Consider the following 19,317-nt stretch of genomic DNA (forward strand, 5'->3'; position numbering starts at 1 on the left):
GTTCGGTGTCATCAGTTTACAGAGCAGGCAATAATAAATCACGATCTTTTGTCTAGACTGTATGAGTACAACCACAGAACCATAATTGTGCTTAAACTCACAACGATAAAGAGACTATACATTATAAAGAGGACACGGTCAATGACCTGACCAAACATGAACCAATCATCTGTTCTGTTGTCATTACTGAAGTGCTCTTCAACTTGGTGACGGATGGCCAATAAATCCGTACTCATCTTCTTCATTTCATCAAGGCATTGTTCCCAGACTCTCACTGGACTTGCACCAACTAGTTCTGTCTTTGTAATATCAGTCATGGTGTTTTTGTAGAAAGTGCTCTCAGATGTGTTTGCTGTGGCAAGAAACAAGACCGTCATTAGAAAACATCTTTTACACCAATGATATGAATTCTGACGTCAGGTGCGCACCAAGTGAAAGCGTACTGGAAGATATACTGGCTTGCAAAAAGAGCCTTACCTTCAAAGTGTTTATCGCAAGATTTCTTCATACAAGCAAATCGAGCAAGATATTTCAGGACCAGAATCCTGAGCCACTTGGGTAAGGGAGGCAAGTCACGGGAACCATACAGGACATTGGTGATGAGGATAGTCTCAAGGAGACTTGCTACCATCAAGGCCATACAGAGTGAGAAAAACACATCTAGATCGAGAGAGAAAGATAAGATTGGAGGTAAAGACCTAACCTGCTGAAAATATCAGGTTATGGCGCTTTTCCACTGCGTGGTACGACTCGGCTCGGTTCAGAACAACACAGCACGGCTCAGTTCGGCTCGGTTTGCGTTTCCACTGCAGTGTAGTACCGCTTTTAGTGTGGGCAGTATTATTCACGTGTCGTTATAGTTGTGCCGCCTCTACTGCCGTGACTCCTGAAAAACGTTTTAATTCCACGTCACTCCATCAAGCTCTCGCTGGATCCACTCCTATCAAAGAGAGGGACGCATGTACTTCCTCAACAGACAACGAAAGCCATTTTTGGTTCTTAAAAAAGGTGCACCCATTCAAAACAGTTGCGTTCGATCCTTTGCTGGTTGCGCTGTTTTAAATCTAGCGGGTCTGTTGTGTCTCGTGCCGAAAGTTCAATGACGCAGGCAGAGACGATTCTCTCCGGCTAATCAGCGATCAGCAGAGTTTACACGTCACGTTTTGGCTCACTTGGAACCTCGGCCGAGGTGGTACTAAAAAAAAGTAGCAGGTACCAGGTACTGCACCCAGTGGAAAACCCCCCAAAAGTGTGCCGTACTGAACTGTACCGTGCCATTCTATGCAGTGGAAAAGCGCCATTAGAGTCCTCGGCTTCATTTCCCAAAAGTATTGTAAACCACTATAGAGACCAGTGATACCATTGATGGTATACATTGCTTTACCATTGTTAGCCAACTATGATCATTAGTTCCATTGAACTCTTTTGGCAGCAACGGAACTTGCGACCATAGTTGCTTTTGGGAAACGCAGGCTGGTTTGTGCCAGAATATAGATCAGAAAAACTCAAGCCGGGGTGCCTAAAATTGTTTCTGGAGAGTACTTACCTGCAGAGTTCAATTTCAACCCTGACTGAACACACCTGTCTGTAATTATCAAGTGCCTCTCAAAATCTTAATTAGTTGGTTCAGCTGTGTTTGATCAGGGTTGGAGCTGAACTTTACAGGAAGGTACTGTAGATTTCCAGGAACAGGATTGGCGACCCTGGACTTCCTGGACCAGGATGATCTTCATGATACAACTGGTCAAATCAAAGAGGTCTGTAATACTTTGAGAAAGCTAGGACACTGATTGGCTCGCATCCCATTTGTTTACATAGAGTGTAGGGTTTATGATCTACACTGCAGCGAGCCATCAGATGGCAATTGGAATGTTTTGGCTTCACATTTCAGGATGTGTGCGGCACACTTGCTTCAACTCTAATTAAACACACCTGAGCCAAAGTAATTGAGGTCTTTAGACTCACTAGAAACTTCTATGCAAGTGTGTTGGAGCTGGTTGGAGCGAAACTCTGCAGGGTACTGGCTCTCCAGGAGCAGGATTGCACACCTCTGAGTTTTGACATGTACCAGCCCTAACCCATTCTGGAGTCCATCAACTTATGCTGGTGACCATCTGGGGCCACATTTTAGCAGAGTAAAGTAAAATGAGTGAATAAGAAGGTTTGACAACCTACTTATGAGTGGTAAGTTGTTTCCTGTGACGGGCAGCAGGTCGTTCATTAGCAGAAGGAAGACGGTGTAACCCAAGATGAGGGTCATTTTGAAGGAAGCACGGTCCACGCTTTGAGGTGGCAGCAGAAAACTGAAGAGATCCAAAGAAAGCAGGAAGCAGCTGGGAATCAGGAGGTTCACCACATACAGCGTAGCTCGACGTCTCAGGACAATCTATTCCACAATGAGTGAGGACATTAGTGTTTATCAAGTATAAATTTCACAGTAGAGAAAAAATAACATAAAGGGGTGAATTCACAAAGAAGTTGCACAACGTTTGTGTGTGTTATTTCCTACTTGTTTTCAGCTTTGTCCATTCATTGTTCATTGACGTTTTCCATCCTCTTCTTTAGCTAATTCTTTAAAAGTAAAGACCCGACTGTGAGTGTTGGAACCAGGTTGGTCTACAGCAGGGGTAGGCAACGTCAGTCCTGGAGTGCTGCTGTCCTGAAGAGTTTATCTCCAACCCTAATCAATCACACCTGAACAAGCTAATCAAGGTCTTCAGAATTACTAGGGCTACAGGCAGGTGAGTTTTTTTTCAGGGTTGGAGCTAAACTCTGCAGGACATCGGCACTCCAGGACCGACGTTGCCTACCCCTGGTCTACAAAAATACGTCAATCCTTCAACACTCTATTGAGCTGTATTCCATTAGGTGGATTTGGACTCATTACAGATTGTGTCAACGAGATAGAGCGCAGAAATCTCCAAAGGAGCATGGGGACTCGCAGAATCTGAAATGCTTTTCATTTCCTGAAAAGTTATCCCTCAATTCTGTTTGGTTGATTGGAATGTTGTTCCAGGATCAACCAGGATGTTGATTCAGGAACATTTTGTACTTGGAGAAATTACGTTCACCAATCAGGTCAGTATCAGTTACGATTCTTAGTGAATTCACCCCCAAATCTAAAATGGCACCAACATAAACAATGAGGTTATCCCATCCCCCTTCTAGAAAGAGCTGTACAGGTTTTTCTCCTCTCATGTCTATCAGCTCCCACTCTCCTTTAGTTGTCATCGCTTCAAGAGAATTTTTGAATATCTGCTCCACTGGCAGAAAGAAGAACAACTGAACATCATCACCTAGAAAAAGAGAACAATAGTTACAATATTATCACAAGTAGCCAAACAGGAACATAATTTTCTCAGTTTGGCTTACTCACGAGAGTGTTTATAAGAGTTGAACGTGTATGTACAGTTTTGAAAATCAAATGGAAAGGTGTAGATGTCCAGTCTGCAGGAACTGATCACATGAAATGGCCGACCGTCAAGCACCAGACCAGTGCTGGTCACATAGACGTAATATGTTTCAGGTGCTCGGTTTTCATCCATGCTGCAGAATGAAGGTGGGTTAAAGGTTATGGATGTCCATCGCAAATGCGTAAACACTATTTTTTCCCCCTATTCAGAAGTCATAGCTGTTACATTCAATATTTGCAACTTACAATTCATTGATGACAATGTCTGGAATCCATATCTTTTCTCTTGGTAGTGAGATCTTTTTCGTTCCACATTCAGCAGGATCCCAGCTCAAACCTTCAATCTGCCACCTCTACAAAAATATTAATTCAACTAGTGCTATTGCTTCTAGTGCTTGGAAGGATTTAGCACCATAAAAAGTGAATGGATCGTGCAAGGTGTCTATTAATATCTATTAAACTAGGGGTGTGTGATATTTATCATTCGCGCAGGGCCAGATTTATGCATAGGATTTTATGCTCACCTGTCCAGGGAGGGCCCAAGTACAATGAAGATAGATATATATATATATATATATATATATATATATATATATATATATATACAGGGCCTGAAGTTAACTTTTTTGACCACCAGCCATTGTGGCAGGTGGATTTAAAAATCCACCTGCCACAGTAACTTTTTACCAGCCAGTTTTTTTTGCCTCATAAAGGTGAAAAATAGAAATCACACAAACATTATTTTTTAACTTGTAAGAATACACATTTAAGTGCTGTTAAGTTATTAACGAAATCATTATAAGTAATAATAACTCTTAGACTATATATTTTTTAATCTTTTTATTCATTGATTTGCTGTGTCACAGACATAGTCATATGTCATAATCACACCGGGATAGAAAAACAGGTATACACACACACACACACACCGTGCTAACTCAACAGATATAAGTTAGACCTAATATACTGCAGTGTTGATGGCTGATTTAGTCAGTAGATAGTTCCTGGCAACTGTTAATTACAGCCTTCAGGAACCGTTAAGCAGAACTAAATGAATATTACTGGTAAAGTTACCGGGTACCGGCCATTTTCTCACTGGTTCCCAACTCCCAACATACACACGTCACGCACACACATCTGTGACACACAAACGTAGACAGAGAAGGGCCTCATCTTCTTGCCAGATCGCGTGATCGTTCCGAAACAGAAGTCGCATCTTCTCAAACTGCGCTGCTTTCATGGACGTCAGTGCCTTGACCGCAGCGGTCTCCTCCGGAAGCGCAGTCTTTGATATTTTGCAACTTATTGTGTGTAGGTGGCTTTTTGATGACTCGTGGTCCTTAATTGCTTCTAATATTAAGTTTTTAGTCCCGATTACAAAAGGATTTGACTTCGCTTTCTCTGAGCCATACATACGGCAGTCACTGCAGTACATTTCATCTGTACTGCGGTCATAAATCAGCCACTCACGAACCTTGCCGTTGTCGCCAATTGTCCACTTTGTATTAAAACATCGTCTTTTACTTTTCTTTGACTCATCCTCATCTTTTTGTTGGTTGTTCGTTTCAACTGGCCTCTTTACCCCAGTAATGTGCCGCCACATTTTGAGCTAAAATCCAACGAAATGGCAGATAAAAAAAAAAAAAAAAAAAAACAGACGCAAAAAAACAACAACTAATGAATCACTCAATTCTCATTGGCTACCCGCCGATGTGGCAGGTAGATTGACAGTTTTACCCGCCAATTGCAAAATTCACCCGCATTTGGCGCGTGGTCGGGTGTTAATTTCAGGCCTATGTATATATATATATACATAGTGTGGCGGGCTGAAGAATCACGCGACAGGGTCAGGCGCAACAAAGACCCCGGAGGGTGTAATTTATTGAATAGTGTGCAAGAAAAAAGGTGGAAGTGCCAACGGGTCTCGTGCTCCAGTGCTGTGCTGTGTGAGCCGCCTCTTCCTCCGTCCTGTGTGCTCCGTGCTTGCTGCTTCCAACGACGGGCTGGTCGGTCACTCGCTGCTATCTGGCAGGGAAAAAAGGACACCGTTAGTTCGCTTCCTTCTGGAGACATTTCTCACCCTCTTGTGCGGCGAAGCGGCTTTTGTAGCCTTCGGCTGATTGACTTCAGCTGTGACCGGCCAGCCCGCGGTGATTGTGTGCAGGTGTTTCTCATCCGTTGCCAGGGCAACGCTGATAGGCGCTGGGGACACTTGTCACAAATATATATATATATATATTATTTTTACAACAAAGAATAGGAAGAAAAATGACAAACTATTTGAATATTTTCCACCTTTTTATTTACAGAAAGCATGTTTTCCTTCTCTTACTCTCTCTCACAAATGCACACATACATTTATTAATAAATATCATTAACATACATTTATTTTGCCTATGTCACGGTAAGAGGTAAATCCGTCCCTGCATCTGCGATAAAATCGTAATTGTTGTTTAAGTTAACTAACATTGTAAAGTACATCACCAACTTTGCAAAATCAAAGACAAACATGTCTTGACAATCCGAAAGCAATTACTGTGTGATGAAGCCTATTAGAAAGCAGGTATGATATGAAAGCAAAAAACATTCCTGAATGGGATTTTGTTTTTAATATTTGTACGATGCAAAATAGTTAAGCAATCTCACACAAGCATCAGTGCCATTTTCCTAACTATTAGCGTGTGAGTGCAGTCGCGAATGCTATATTGATTTTATACAACAGTTCAACAAACAGGAAGTTAATATTCCATGAGTTTTTTTAGCTTCACTAATGAAAATGACATATTAGTGATCTATTTATAAATCGTTTGCTGTGCTGGGTAGTAAATGAATACATGTGATCTGGATTACGTAATCAGATTACAAAAATGTAATGCTTGTAATTAGATTGTATTGTGTTTTAAAATGTTTATAATCAGATTACAGTTAATTTTTATGGATTACATAAAGCCCGAGCTGACCCGCTTTGGCCCAAGGTTTTCGTCGGGCCAAAAAACCCTGGCCGTTGGCCCCGACGAAACCCCGAAGAGGCACGATCAAGCCCCAGTAGGGACAGTGGAAACGCGACTGGCCCTGTCACACACTAGCATGCACTTTTGGCCCAACAGTGGAAATGCGGCTAATAATAACAATAAAGTCAATGTGATAAACAAGTTAGGTCAAAAGTAATCTAAAAGTAATAAGAAAGTAGTCTACATTACCTAACATGTGTAATCTAGATTATATTACTAACTACAATTTTTTCATGTAATTTGTAATCTGTAATGAACCATAATTTGTAAGTAATCTACCCACCTGTAACGGAACAGTCAACACAGAGGTAAGTACAATAATCGGTGCTTTATTTAGGTGCTCAGTCACACATCAACGGTGGTAGCTTTCCAACCCAGGTGAATCACACTTCGTGTGGATAGTAGTGATTGGTGATCGGTGATTCTTATAATGTCTCTCTTGTCTTGGCAGGTTTCTAGAGATTGGTGTGCCAGGACTACGGGAGGTCGCGGACAGCCACAACAGCCAAACAGGATCTGATGATGGAGAGGGAACGGAGAAGGACAAGGCAGAAGGTAAGTAGCAGGTAAGTAATGGTAAGAGAGGTATACTCAGCACTTTGGCTTCGTAGAGCGTCGGTCCTTGTCGCAGGTACAAGATCGGACACTGAGTGAACTGGTGAAGGTGTTTATATGTGGCTGGTGATGAAGGTAATAATGAGGTGCAGGTGCTGGTGATTAATAGTCTGGTGAGGTGGAGCGAGGTAATTGGCTGGGAGAGGAGCCTGGTCCTTCTGTGACAGTACCCCCCTCCCCACGGGCCGCTCCTGAGGGCCGACCTCGGCGTCGTGGTGGTCTGCCTCGGCCTCGAGGTGCAGGACAATCTGGATGAGCAGCATGAAAGTCCCCTAGTAGGCTGGGATCAAGAACATCATCCCTGGGGATCCAAGACCGTTCCTCCGGGCCGTAACCTTCCCAGTCCATCAAGTACTCCAGTCTGCCACCACGACGCCGGGAGTTTAAGATGTCATGAACCTTGTAGATGGCCCCGTCGTCGATGATAAGCGGGAGAGGGGGTTCCTCGTCCGGACCAGGCTCTGGAGAAACAGAGGGATTGTAGGGTTTTAATAGAGAGACATGGAATGTGGGATGGATTTTGTAATGTGCCGGGAGTTGCAATTTGTACGTGACCGGGTTGACCTGTTCCAAGATGGTGAAGGGGCCAACGAATCTGGGACTCAACTTGCGGCTAGGCAGGCGCATTCTAATGTCCCGTGTAGAGAGCCATACCTTTTGACCCGGCAGGTAAGTGGGAGTTGGAGATCGACGGGCATCTGCGGTGATCTTTTGCCTGCGCACCGCCTGCTGCAAGTGATGGTGTGCGGAGTCCCAGACTCCCTCGCTCTCTTGGAACCAGTGATTCACTGCAGGAACATCCGAGGATTCCCCGGACCACGGGAACAGGGGAGGCTGGAAACCAAGTACGCACTGGAAGGGAGTGAGTCCAGTAGAGGCTTGCCGGAGAGAGTTCTGGGCGTACTCGGCCCAGCCAAGGAACTGGTTCCAGGAGTTCTGGCGGCTATGGCAGAAGGTTCTCAGGAATCGCCCTATTTCCTGGATTTTTTGTTCAGTCTGCCCATTTGACTGAGGGTGGTATCCGGAGGTTAGACTGATGGTCACACTTAGGAGAGAAAAGAAGGCTTTCCAGACACGGGAGATGAATTGGGGTCCTCTGTCGGATACAATGTCTTCGGGGAGACCAAAATATCTGAATACGTGGTTGAAGAGGAGTTCAGCTGTTTGCATAGCAGTGGGTAACCCAGGCAGAGGAATGAGTCGAGTAAACTTGGAAAAGCGATCTATAATAACCAGGATGCATGTGTGGTTGTCGGATGGTGGCAGGTCGGTTATGAAATCTACTCCTAAGTGTGACCAGGGGCGATTAGGAATGGGTAGAGGTACTAACTTGCCAGCAGGAAGATGTCGGGAACTTTTGGCTTTGGCGCACTCTGGGCAGCCCTGAACGAACCTTCTCACATCCCTAGCCATGTTAGGCCACCAGAAGCGATCTTTTAGCAGCGAGAGAGTTGCGTTGGCCCCTGGGTGACCAGTACCAAGAGATGTGTGAGAAGAGTGAATGAGTGGAGTGCGCTGTGTCCGAGGAACATATTGGTGGTCTAAAGGACAGCCCGGCGGATTGGCTAGAGGAGTGTCTGAGATGACTGGTGGAGAGGACCAGGCAATGGGGTTCACAATTATGTTGGTGGGTAGAATACGTTCTGGCTCATCGGCAGGTTCATCTGGAGAATGAATTCGTGATAAAGCATCAGCTTTGATATTCCGAGTACCTGGGCGATATGAAATCTGGAAGTTGAATCGGGTGAAGAATAGAGCCCAGCGGGCTTGACGGGGGTTGAGACGTCTGGCCTCACGGAGGTATTCTAGGTTCTTATGATCAGTGAGTACAGTGAATGGTTGAGATGCTCCCTCTAGCCAGTGTCTCCACTCCTCCAAGGCTAACTTGATAGCTAGTAGCTCACGGTTGCCGATGTCATAATTCCTCTCCGCCGGGCTGAGTTTCTTGGAGAAGAAGGCACATGGATGGAGTTTAGGAGGTTTCCCCTGCTGCTGGGACAATACTGCACCAACCCCAGTGGTTGAGGCGTCCACTTCCACGAGAAACGGTAAGTTAGGGTCTGGATGGACTAGGAGTGGTGCCGTGGTGAAGGCCTCTTTGAGACGGTTAAAAGCATTGGTGGCATTGATATCCCAGGATAGGGTCTTCTTACTGTCCCGCAGGAGATCTGTTAGAGGACTGATGATGGTACTGTAATTAGAGATGAAGCGACGGTAGAAGTTTGAGAATCCAAGGAAACGTTGCAGCTCTTTGATGGTGGTTGGACGTGGCCAGGTGGTGATGGCTTCCACCTTCCTCTTGTCCATGCGAATGCCACCTTGATTAATGATGTAACCGAGAAAATGGATTGAAGACTGGTGGAAGAGACATTTTTCGGCTTTGAGGTACAATTGAAATTTCCTGAGTTGTTGGAGGACCTCCGCAACGTGGTGGCGATGTTCGGCCAGGCTCCGGGAATAAATGAGGATGTCGTCGATGTAAACGATGACGAATCGATGTAGAAACTCCCGGAGCACCTAATGCATAAAGCCCTGGAAGACAGAGGGGGCGTTGACAAGCCCATAGGGCATAACCCGATACTCATAGTGGCCAGTAGGGGTGATAAAGGCTGTTTTCCATTCGTCCCCCTCTCTTATGCGGATGAGGTTGTACGCGCTGCGGAGGTCCAGTTTGGTGAAGATGGTGGCACCGCGGAGTTGTTCGAGAGCCGCCGGGACAAGAGGAAGGGGATATCTGTATTTGACGGTGATTAGGTTTAGTTTACGGTAATCAATGCAGGGTCTTAAGCCTCCATCTTTCTTGGCGACAAAGAAGAAACTGGATGCAGCAGGGGAAGTGGATGGTACAATATATCCCTGGTTAAGGGCCTCCTCAATATACTCCTCCATCGCCTTCTGTTCAGGAAGAGAGAGGGGATAAATCTTACCCAGTGGTACTGGTTCACCCGGAACTAGGTCTATTGCACAGTCCCATGGCCGATGAGGTGGTAAACGTGATGCGCGCTTAGGGCAGAAAACGTCGCGGAATGCTTCATAATCTGGGGGAATTTCCACCGATTGCTTCTCCACCGGGCTCTCGATACTGGTAGTCAGGACTGGAAGATCTTGGGTCTTAGATGATTGTGGTTTGGGTAGATGTGGAAAGCAACGAGGGAAGCAATTAGTACCCCATCTTAGGACCTCTCCCGAGGTCCAGGATAAAATGGGGTTATGTTTCACCAGCCAGGGTCGACCTAAAACAATATCTACGGTGGATTCTTCTAAAAGGAGCAAATGGATGGATTCGTGATGTAACAGTCCAAGACGAAGTGACAGGGGGCCTACACTATATCTAACTAGACGACGGGTGAGTGGCGTACCTGTTATGGCTTGGATTTGGTAAGAGGTCTCGGTCGCAACGGGAGTGAGGTTGAGCTGACGGCAGAGCCTTCCCGAGATGAAGTTCCCCGCTGAACCGGAGTCAAGGAGGACTGTGACGGGCATGAGGTGAGTATCGAGGACAATATTAGCACAGGTAGATAAGGGATTCATCTTGTCGATTTGCGGTTGAACGCCACTCACCAGAAGTCTAGGTGGCCGAAGGGTGCAGGACTGGATATCATGCTCGGAGCTTCCACAGTATAGGCACAAACCATTGTTGATGCGACGTTGTCGTTCAGCAGGGGACAGATGAAAGGAGTCTGTTTGCATAGGTTCCGGTCGAGCCTCTGGCTGGCGAGTGGGAGGAGTGTCAACGGTAGATGTGGATTCCATGGAGACAGCCTTCATACGATTGGAACATCGTATTGCTAATTGAACGAATTTCTCTAGCCCATAAGTGTCGTCGTAAGCTGCTAGCTGATACTTTAGGCGAGAATTCAAACCTTGACGAAAGGCTGTGATGAGCGATGGTTCATTCCAGCCGCTTGCGGCTGCGAGGGTGCGAAACTTCAGGGAATACTGGCGAATATCCATGGTTCCCTGTCTAAGTTTATATAATTGCTCACCAACCGTAGAATCACCCGGGGAGTTGCTGAAGACTTCTTTAAAGTGGGCGAGGAATTGAGGATATGACTGTGTAGCGGGTCCAGCCTGACTAAGGATCGTCTCAGCCCATCTCAGCGCCGGGCCCGTGAGGGAAGTGATTATGAAGGCTATTTTGGCTTGATCAGTAGAGAACATCTGCGGGTGTAAATCAATAGTTAAAGAACATTGAAGCAGGAAACCGTTGCACTCCTCCGGATCACCTGAGTAGGGCGCTGGTCGGGCCATGGGACTGGCGAACATTATAGGCGAAGAAGAGGTTGTTGCGGAAGTGACTGAGGTAGGTGCAGAGACCGGTCATGGTGGTGAAGAAGGACGGACAAGTATCCTCTTGAGTGTGTCAACCAATTCCTGAAATGGGTCGCTCGTACTCATCCTTTAAGCCTTCGTGGTCCGATCTTCTGTAACGGAACAGTCAACACAGAGGTAAGTACAATAATCGGTGCTTTATTTAGGTGCTCAGTCACACATCAACGGTGGTAGCTTTCCAACCCAGGTGAGTCACACTTCGTGTGGATAGTGGTGATTGGTGATCGGTGATTCTTATAATGTCTCTCTTGTCTTGGCAGGTCTCTAGAGATCGGTGTGCCAGGACTACGGGAGGTCGCGGACAGCCACAACAGCCAAACAGGATCTGATGATGGAGAGGGAACGGCGAAGGACAAGGCAGAAGGTAAGTAGCAGGTAAGTAATGGTAAGAGAGGTATACTCAGCACTTTGGCTTCGTAGAGCGTCGGTCCTTGTCGCAGGTACAAGATCGGACACTGAGTGAACTGGTGAAGGTGTTTATATGTGGCTGGTGATGAAGGTAATAATGAGGTGCAGGTGCTGGTGATTAATAGTCTGGTGAGGTGGAGCGAGGTAATTGGCTGGGAGAGGAGCCTGGTCCTTCTGTGACACCACCACTGATCACTTACATAATTTCTAAGTGAATCAGCCATTTTAAAGGGGTCATATAATGCCATTTTTGTACAAGTTAATATGATTCTTTAGGGTCTAAATGAAAGGTTGTAATATTTAATTAAAAATTCTCGTTAGTATTGTAAGAAAGCACTCATTTTACCTTGCCATTTCAGTGCATGTGCCTTTAAATGTTAATGAGCCCTGCTCACTCCGCCCCCTCTGCTCTGTGGGGCGTGACAACACACCTGGAGTGTTGCCTTGACAACAGTTGAGGGTATCTTTTGGCGCCATGTCCAATTCTTCTGATGTGCTAGCCTATACAAAAGCAAATAAGTGATCAGACAACATAACTTATGTTCTTATATTGGAAAACATAAATGAGAGTATTTATAGTCTTGAATCATATGCATTTGCAGGATGTAAACAGTATTTTACAGGTATTGTGTTAAAGTTACCATTCATCTTCATGCAGTTATAACTGTTACAACATGTATTTTTTTATTACTTATTAATCAGTAACAGACACCATTATAAACCATCTACAAAAGTAAGCTTAATGTACTGTTACCACGGTAACTTTACCACAGCATACACAGTTTATAATAACACAATAACCATAACGCGTTGTTCATTACAAACGTGGAATAATGAACACTTGATTTCACGTAATGAACGTTAGTGTAAACTTTAGCCACATTCATGGTGAAGCATGCAAGCGATTAGCAAAGATTAATATAAAGGTTAATAAAACGTTACACTCACTTCTTCTGGAGGTGCAGCAGGAATACGAATACCGATCCTTTTTTCAGGAGCAGCTTCTTGGCAAAACTAGCTTTAAACTGACCCTCGTTTATAAAGCAGTCTGGTGAGAAATGATTTGCGCAAACATGAAAGAATTGAGGTTGATCTGGGGGACTATTCCCTTCGAAAACAAAACTCAGCCACTGCGTCTTCAGCGGTTCTGATTTAGGAACAGCTGTGTTCGCTATTACACCCACGAGCAGAACACCACGATCGCTTAGACGCCATTCTGCTCCAGCGTAAAAACAATGGCGGACTATGATGACAGCTCGCTCAGGGCGAGTATGTGCTGAAACGCTCCTGTCAATCAACAATCGTGTGAAGGGCCTCCGATCTTGTGACGCCACAAGACGAACAGCTCTATTTGAGACAGGGGAAAACATATTAGGAGATTAAAAAAAACACTGGATGGATTTTTATCATTATAGGATGGTTGTGTACAGGCACTGCCAACACATCTCCGTACAATCAACTTGTAAAAGTGGATATAGCATTATATGACCCCATGAATCACTCATTAAGACACGTTAAGACTTGCTGCCACCTACTGGTTGTTTTAGTGTCTTATTTTTTTATCCACGACAGACCTAAACCAGACAATGTATCAGCACAAAAACACACTCAGCAATATTTTGTAAAACAGTGTTTTTTAATTATTATTGGAAAAATTCTAATAAATATTGGGATTTTTTTTGTCAATATCACACACCCTTAGTCTAAACAGTGTATTTGTAGACTCTTACCATCCTCACCCACAGGTATGTTTCCAACACCTGTGCCTTTTCGTTCTGAAAGGAAAATATGCAATCTGTATCCATTTCTATAATATTAAGTGGGATTAGTAATATAAAAAATATCATTATTTTGTAAATGTTAAGTCAAAGTTGCTTACCACTCCTAAGATTCCATATAGAGTCAAGTCCACTGTGACGTTGGTGGGAGTACTCAGACTTATAACTGGCCTTGCATCGCTGTAGAGGATCACTTCCTCTCTCATGGCATTAAGAAGCGATTTTGTTGTTGGTTGTGAGCAGTTTAACGACTCTACGGATCCTAGCGAGAGAGCTGAAAGAGCAAAACTTGAACAAAGCATTTTGCACTTCATGTAATAATAGTGGACAATGCGGTTTGTTTGTTAATTAATGTTTTTTCCTTCTATGATATCACCTCAAATGTTCTTGCTGTAAAATCACAGTCCTTTTGTTAAGAAAATAATAATTTTATGGAAATGAATCTTACAGTGTATAATGAAGCAGGTGATCATCTGGATCCATGTAATAACCTGTTGAATATTAAATTGTACTGAGTAATATTAATTAACAGCATGTACTATTACTATATGGTTAGGTTTAGGATTAGGGTTTGGTTTAGGGTTACTTGCATGTAATTATATATAATTAATAGTGCTGTCAAATGAATAATCGTGATTAATCGCATCCAAAATAAAAGTTGTTTACATAATGTGTATGTACTGTGTATATTTATTATGGATATATAAATATACACACATGCATGCATATATTTAAGAAAAATATGTTACATTTATATATTAAATATATTTATATATGATATAATTTATATGAATATAAATATATACACGTAAATACATGTAAATATTTTCAAAACCGAGTCTTTATATATACATAAATATACACAGTACACACACATACATTATGTAAACAAAAACTTTTATTTTGGATGCGATTAATCACGATTAATCGATTAACAGTACTAATAATTAATTGTTATTATAATATAAGTACATGTAACTTGTAACAAGGACACCTTAAAATAAAGTGTTACCTCTAATTGCAATATATAGCAAATAATCACAAAATACAAGCTCGCCGATTAAATACAGCAACAACTATTAACTCCCATTACCAAGAATCTTCAAGATATTAAACTAAATGAAATTAAACATTTGAATTTCAAAATGTTAAAAAGTATGATAGAGGAAATTAAAACTAAAGAAAAATAACAAAACAAATAACAACAACAAAAATGACAGCTATTAGTCTTTTAAAACTAGAACAATATGTATAGATAGTTTATTTTGCCCAATACACGTACAATTAAAATGAAATATAACACCACATACGGTCTTACCTGCGTTCTTGGAAGACTGAGAGAAGCCATCAGGTCCTCAATAACCTGGACTGCAAGTAAATGTTTAGCAGATTTGTTTCCTTTGCCAGTTTTTTATGTGGAGGTTTGAATAGCAGAATGGAGAGTGAACATATCATAAATATATATGGCTTTCAGTATTTGTTTAAACAAATTAGAATAACCACAAGGGGGATCTCTCTATTTCAAATCATTTTTCTAAATGTGAAACAATTCAGTCTCAATATACATTAACATTCAGTATCTAAATTGTCAAGCATTTGATCACCAGCAGTAAAATGCATATGTCAGTTACCCCAGACATGCATTTACTGTAGATGAAGTAGCAATTTTTATAGTGTATTAAAAATCTATTTTAAATTATTAAATGATTTGATTTTGAAAGGCTTTTGTAACCACATAGAAAAATAATACCACTGTATCAATGAGAACACCTACAGAAAATACAATGCTTAATAATTGATGGACAACGCATATTAGCTTAGCTTCCTAAAACAAGCAGAGTTGCGGATTTAGTGACACATGCCTTTAACATTTACACTAAAAGTAATGGCAAACAAATCTCCAAAATGAGCAACAAAACCTCAAATGTTCTCCTGCTCAGGCAGTGACCGCAAGGGGTTGATGGATCATACAAACCAAGCAAAACAAGATTGAGAGTTGGTTAGAGCACTTACACTATGTAAATAATGGGCATTTGTACAACCTGAATATTTGATTAAAATCAAACAACCAGATACAGCATTATCTTTTATCTCTTTGCCATGTTCAAAGTTTTGTTCTAGCCAAAGATGTTGATAAATCTCAGCTTGGTTTTGCAGAAAAGCTGAAAATCTCTAACATCTCGAACAACAACAAAACCAATCCTAATAAGTGCTTATGAAGGCATCATTGCTGCTAGTGGCATGATACACAAAACCCATAGCTACGTCCACATCTGGATACATTTGAAAACGTATCTTTTTCTCACCGTTTTGACCTTTCTTCCACAAGTTTTTGTCTCAGCGGATACATGTGAAAATGTAATTTTCACATTGTAGTGTGGACTGTGAAAATGGATGTATTCAAAAACAATGACACATATTTAGTCATGTGACACATATCGTACCCTATATGTATGTTTGTAAAGGCATTGTTTTGCGAGCTATTCACTTTAATAATATTGCTAAAGATACTTTTGCTTTGTATCTTCTGCAGAGATGACGAATATTTGCTCATAATTGCTGTCCTGCAGCAAAGGATGATGACAGTTGGATTTTAGACCAATGGCGATTGAGTGTGACCAGTGTGTCTTGGGATATTTGCAACTAAAATGATTGTGCTAGAACAGGGGTTCCCAAACTCATTCCTGGAGCCTCCCCAACACTTCACATTTTGCATGTCTCCTTTATCAATCACATCTGATTCAACTCATCAGCTCATTAGTAGCAACTCCAAGACCTGAAATGGGTGTGTCAGACAAATGTGCAGTGTTGGGGAGTGTTTGGGAACCCCTGTGCTAGAAGAAGAGTGAGAACTTTGTGATGTCTGGTTTCACTTTATCATCTCAGTGAATATTTATGACATGATTTACACGTTTTCAGATGTGTCAGTGTGAACGAGCAAATTTTGGAAAATGCTAGTGTGGATGGAGAGCATTTTGAAACAGAAACTTAGTTTTGGAATATGTCCTGATTAATGTAGATATAGATTGATATATATGTAGTCTAATTGGATTGAGATGGATTGCTGTGGACTGTAGGTCAGTCTATTTATGATGTCTATTCAGTAATTCATTGATCTGCTACAGTAATATGAAGTCTTTGAATTATCTTAATTTGGAGGCTTTTTTCAGCAAATATTGATAAATGTATTCACAGATATCTATATCTTCCTAAAACAAGCAAAACGGACAACAGTGCTGGGTAGATTACTTACTGTACAAATTGTAATCCGTTACTGATTACAGATTACATTATGAAAATTGTAATTAGTAACGTAATCTAGGTTACTCATTTTAGGTAATATGTTCTGACTACTTTTTAAATTATTTTTAGATTACTTTTTACCCAACTTGTTTTAAACATACCATTGAATGTGCCATATTTAAGTGAAAAAATATTATGACTAGTTTACTGCCATTGTATGAATAGTGTAATCATGTAATCCATAAAAAAGTAACTGTAATCTGATTATGACCATTTTATAATGTAATATAAACCAGTTACGACTACCACATTTTTGGAATCTTTTTACGTTATCCAGATTACATGTAGCACTGCTAAAAAAAACAATGGCAAACAAATCTCAAAACACTGGGGTAAAGACGTTCTACTTTTCAGGCGGTGACCACAAGGGATACATACAGGTCCTTTTCAAAACATTTGCATATTGTGATAAAGTTCATTATTTTCTGTAATGTACTGATAAACATTAGACTTTCATATATTTTAGATTCATTACAACACAACTGAAGTAGTTCAAGCCTTTTATTGTTTTAATATTGATGATTTTGGCATACAGCTCATGAAAACCCAAAATTCCTATCTCAAAAAATTAGCATATCATGAAAAGGTTCTCTAAACGAGCTATTAACCTAATCATCTGAATCAACTAATTAACTCTAAACACCTGCAAAAGATTCCTGAGGCTTTTAAAAACTCCCAGCCTGGTTCATTACTCAAAACCGCAATCATGGGTAAGACTGCCGACCTGACTGCTGTCCAGAAGGCCATCATTGACACCCTCAAGCAAGAGGGTAAGACACAGAAAGAAATTTCTGAACGAATAGGCTGTTCCCAGAGTGCTGTATCAAGGCACCTCAGTGGGAAGTCTGTGGGAAGGAAAAAGTGTGGCAGAAAACGCAGCACAACGAGAAGAGGTGACCGGACCCTGAGGAAGATTGTGGAGAAGGACCGATTCCAGACCTTGGGGGACCTGCGGAAGCAGTGGACTGAGTCTGGAGTAGAAACATCCAGAGCCACCGTGTACAGGCGTGTGCAGGAAATGGGCTACAGGTGCCGCATTCCCCAGGTCAAGCCACTTTTGAACCAGAAACAGCGGCAGAAGCGCCTGACCTGGGCTACAGAGAAGCAGCACTGGACTGTTGCTCAGTGGTCCAAAGTACTTTTTTCGGATGAAAGCAAATTTAGCATGTCATTCGGAAATCAAGGTGCCAGAGTCTGGAGGAAGACTGGGGAGAGGGAAATGCCAAAATGCCTGAAGTCCAGTGTCAAGTACCCACAGTCAGTGATGCTGGTGTTGGTCCACTGTGTTTTATCAAGGGCAGGGTCAATGCAGCTAGCTATCAGGAGATTTTGGAGCACTTCATGCATCCATCTGCTGAAAAGCTTTATGTAGATGAAGATTTAATTTTTCAGCACGACCTGGCACCTGCTCACAGTGCCAAAACCACTGGTAAATGGTTTACTGACCATGGTATTACTGTGCTCAATTGGCCTGCCAACTCTCCTGACCTGAACCCCATAGAGAATCTGTGGGATATTGTGAAGAGAAAGTTGAGAGACGCAAGACCCAACACTCTGGATGAGCTTAAGGCCGCTATCGAAGCATCCTGGGCCTCCATAACACCTCAGCAGTGCCACAGGCTGATTGCCTCCATGCCACGCCGCATTGAAGCAGTCATTTCTGCAAAAGGATTCCCGACCAAGTATTGAGTGCATAACTGAACATAATTATTTGAAGGTTGACTTTTTTTTTGTATTAAAAACACTTTTCTTTTATTGGTCGGATGAAATATGCTAATTTTTTGAGATAGGAATTTTGGGTTTTCATGAGCTGTATGCCAAAATCATCAATATTAAAACAATATGCCAAAATCATCAATATTAAAACAATAAAAGGCTTGAACTACTTCAGTTGTGTTGTAATGAATCTAAAATATATGAAAGTCTAATGTTTATCAGTACATTACAGAAAATAATGAACTTTATCACAATATGCTAATTTTTTGAAAAGGACCTGTATAAGGATTCATACTTGCAAACCAAGCAAACCAAGGTTGAAAGTTGGGTCTTTTTACGACCTGACATTTCCATGACAGTCGTTCAACCACATATCACGCCCAAGCTCACACCTGTGCCTTATCCAACATTCAGAGCGATCATGATGCGCTCAAAGCGGTTTTAAAAAAACAAAACAACAACAACAACCTGATACTCGGCATGTGGTATATGAATTGTGTTGCACAGTGATGAATAATTTGCTGCATATTTCTTTTTAAACACTGCCTATATATCTTGATGTATATTTAGCAAGCTTTGATGGCAGTTAAAAATATTAACTAACTGCACAAAGTGGTATGTATAATAAAACCTGCTATTACTTTTTTACATTGTATAAAATCCATATGTATTATTTCTTTCTTCACCTGTGGAATGTAGAATATGAAGGGTCTAAGGAGTCTTCATAGAAGCCTGTCTGCAT

The 19,317-nt window shown here is 42.0% G+C and overlaps 1 protein-coding gene across 1 annotated transcript; it reads right to left on the reverse strand.

Annotated features, from left to right (window-relative positions):
- Positions 1 to 38: 38 nt before the first annotated feature.
- Positions 39 to 13,762, reverse strand: LOC306875284 (5-hydroxytryptamine receptor 3A-like; the record flags this gene model as incomplete). Its single annotated transcript, XM_079425755.1, has 8 exons — positions 39 to 352; positions 478 to 660; positions 2,176 to 2,386; positions 3,136 to 3,296; positions 3,377 to 3,546; positions 3,659 to 3,765; positions 13,509 to 13,553; positions 13,658 to 13,762. The coding sequence occupies 8 exons, from the start codon at positions 13,760 to 13,762 to the stop codon at positions 39 to 41; spliced, it is 1,296 nt and encodes a 431-aa protein (XP_079281881.1).
- Between the last annotated feature and the right edge of the window lie 5,555 nt (positions 13,763 to 19,317).

Source organism: Barbus barbus, assembly GCF_936440315.1.
Source record: "Barbus barbus genome assembly, chromosome: 9".
Classification (NCBI taxonomy): domain Eukaryota; kingdom Metazoa; phylum Chordata; class Actinopteri; order Cypriniformes; family Cyprinidae; genus Barbus; species Barbus barbus.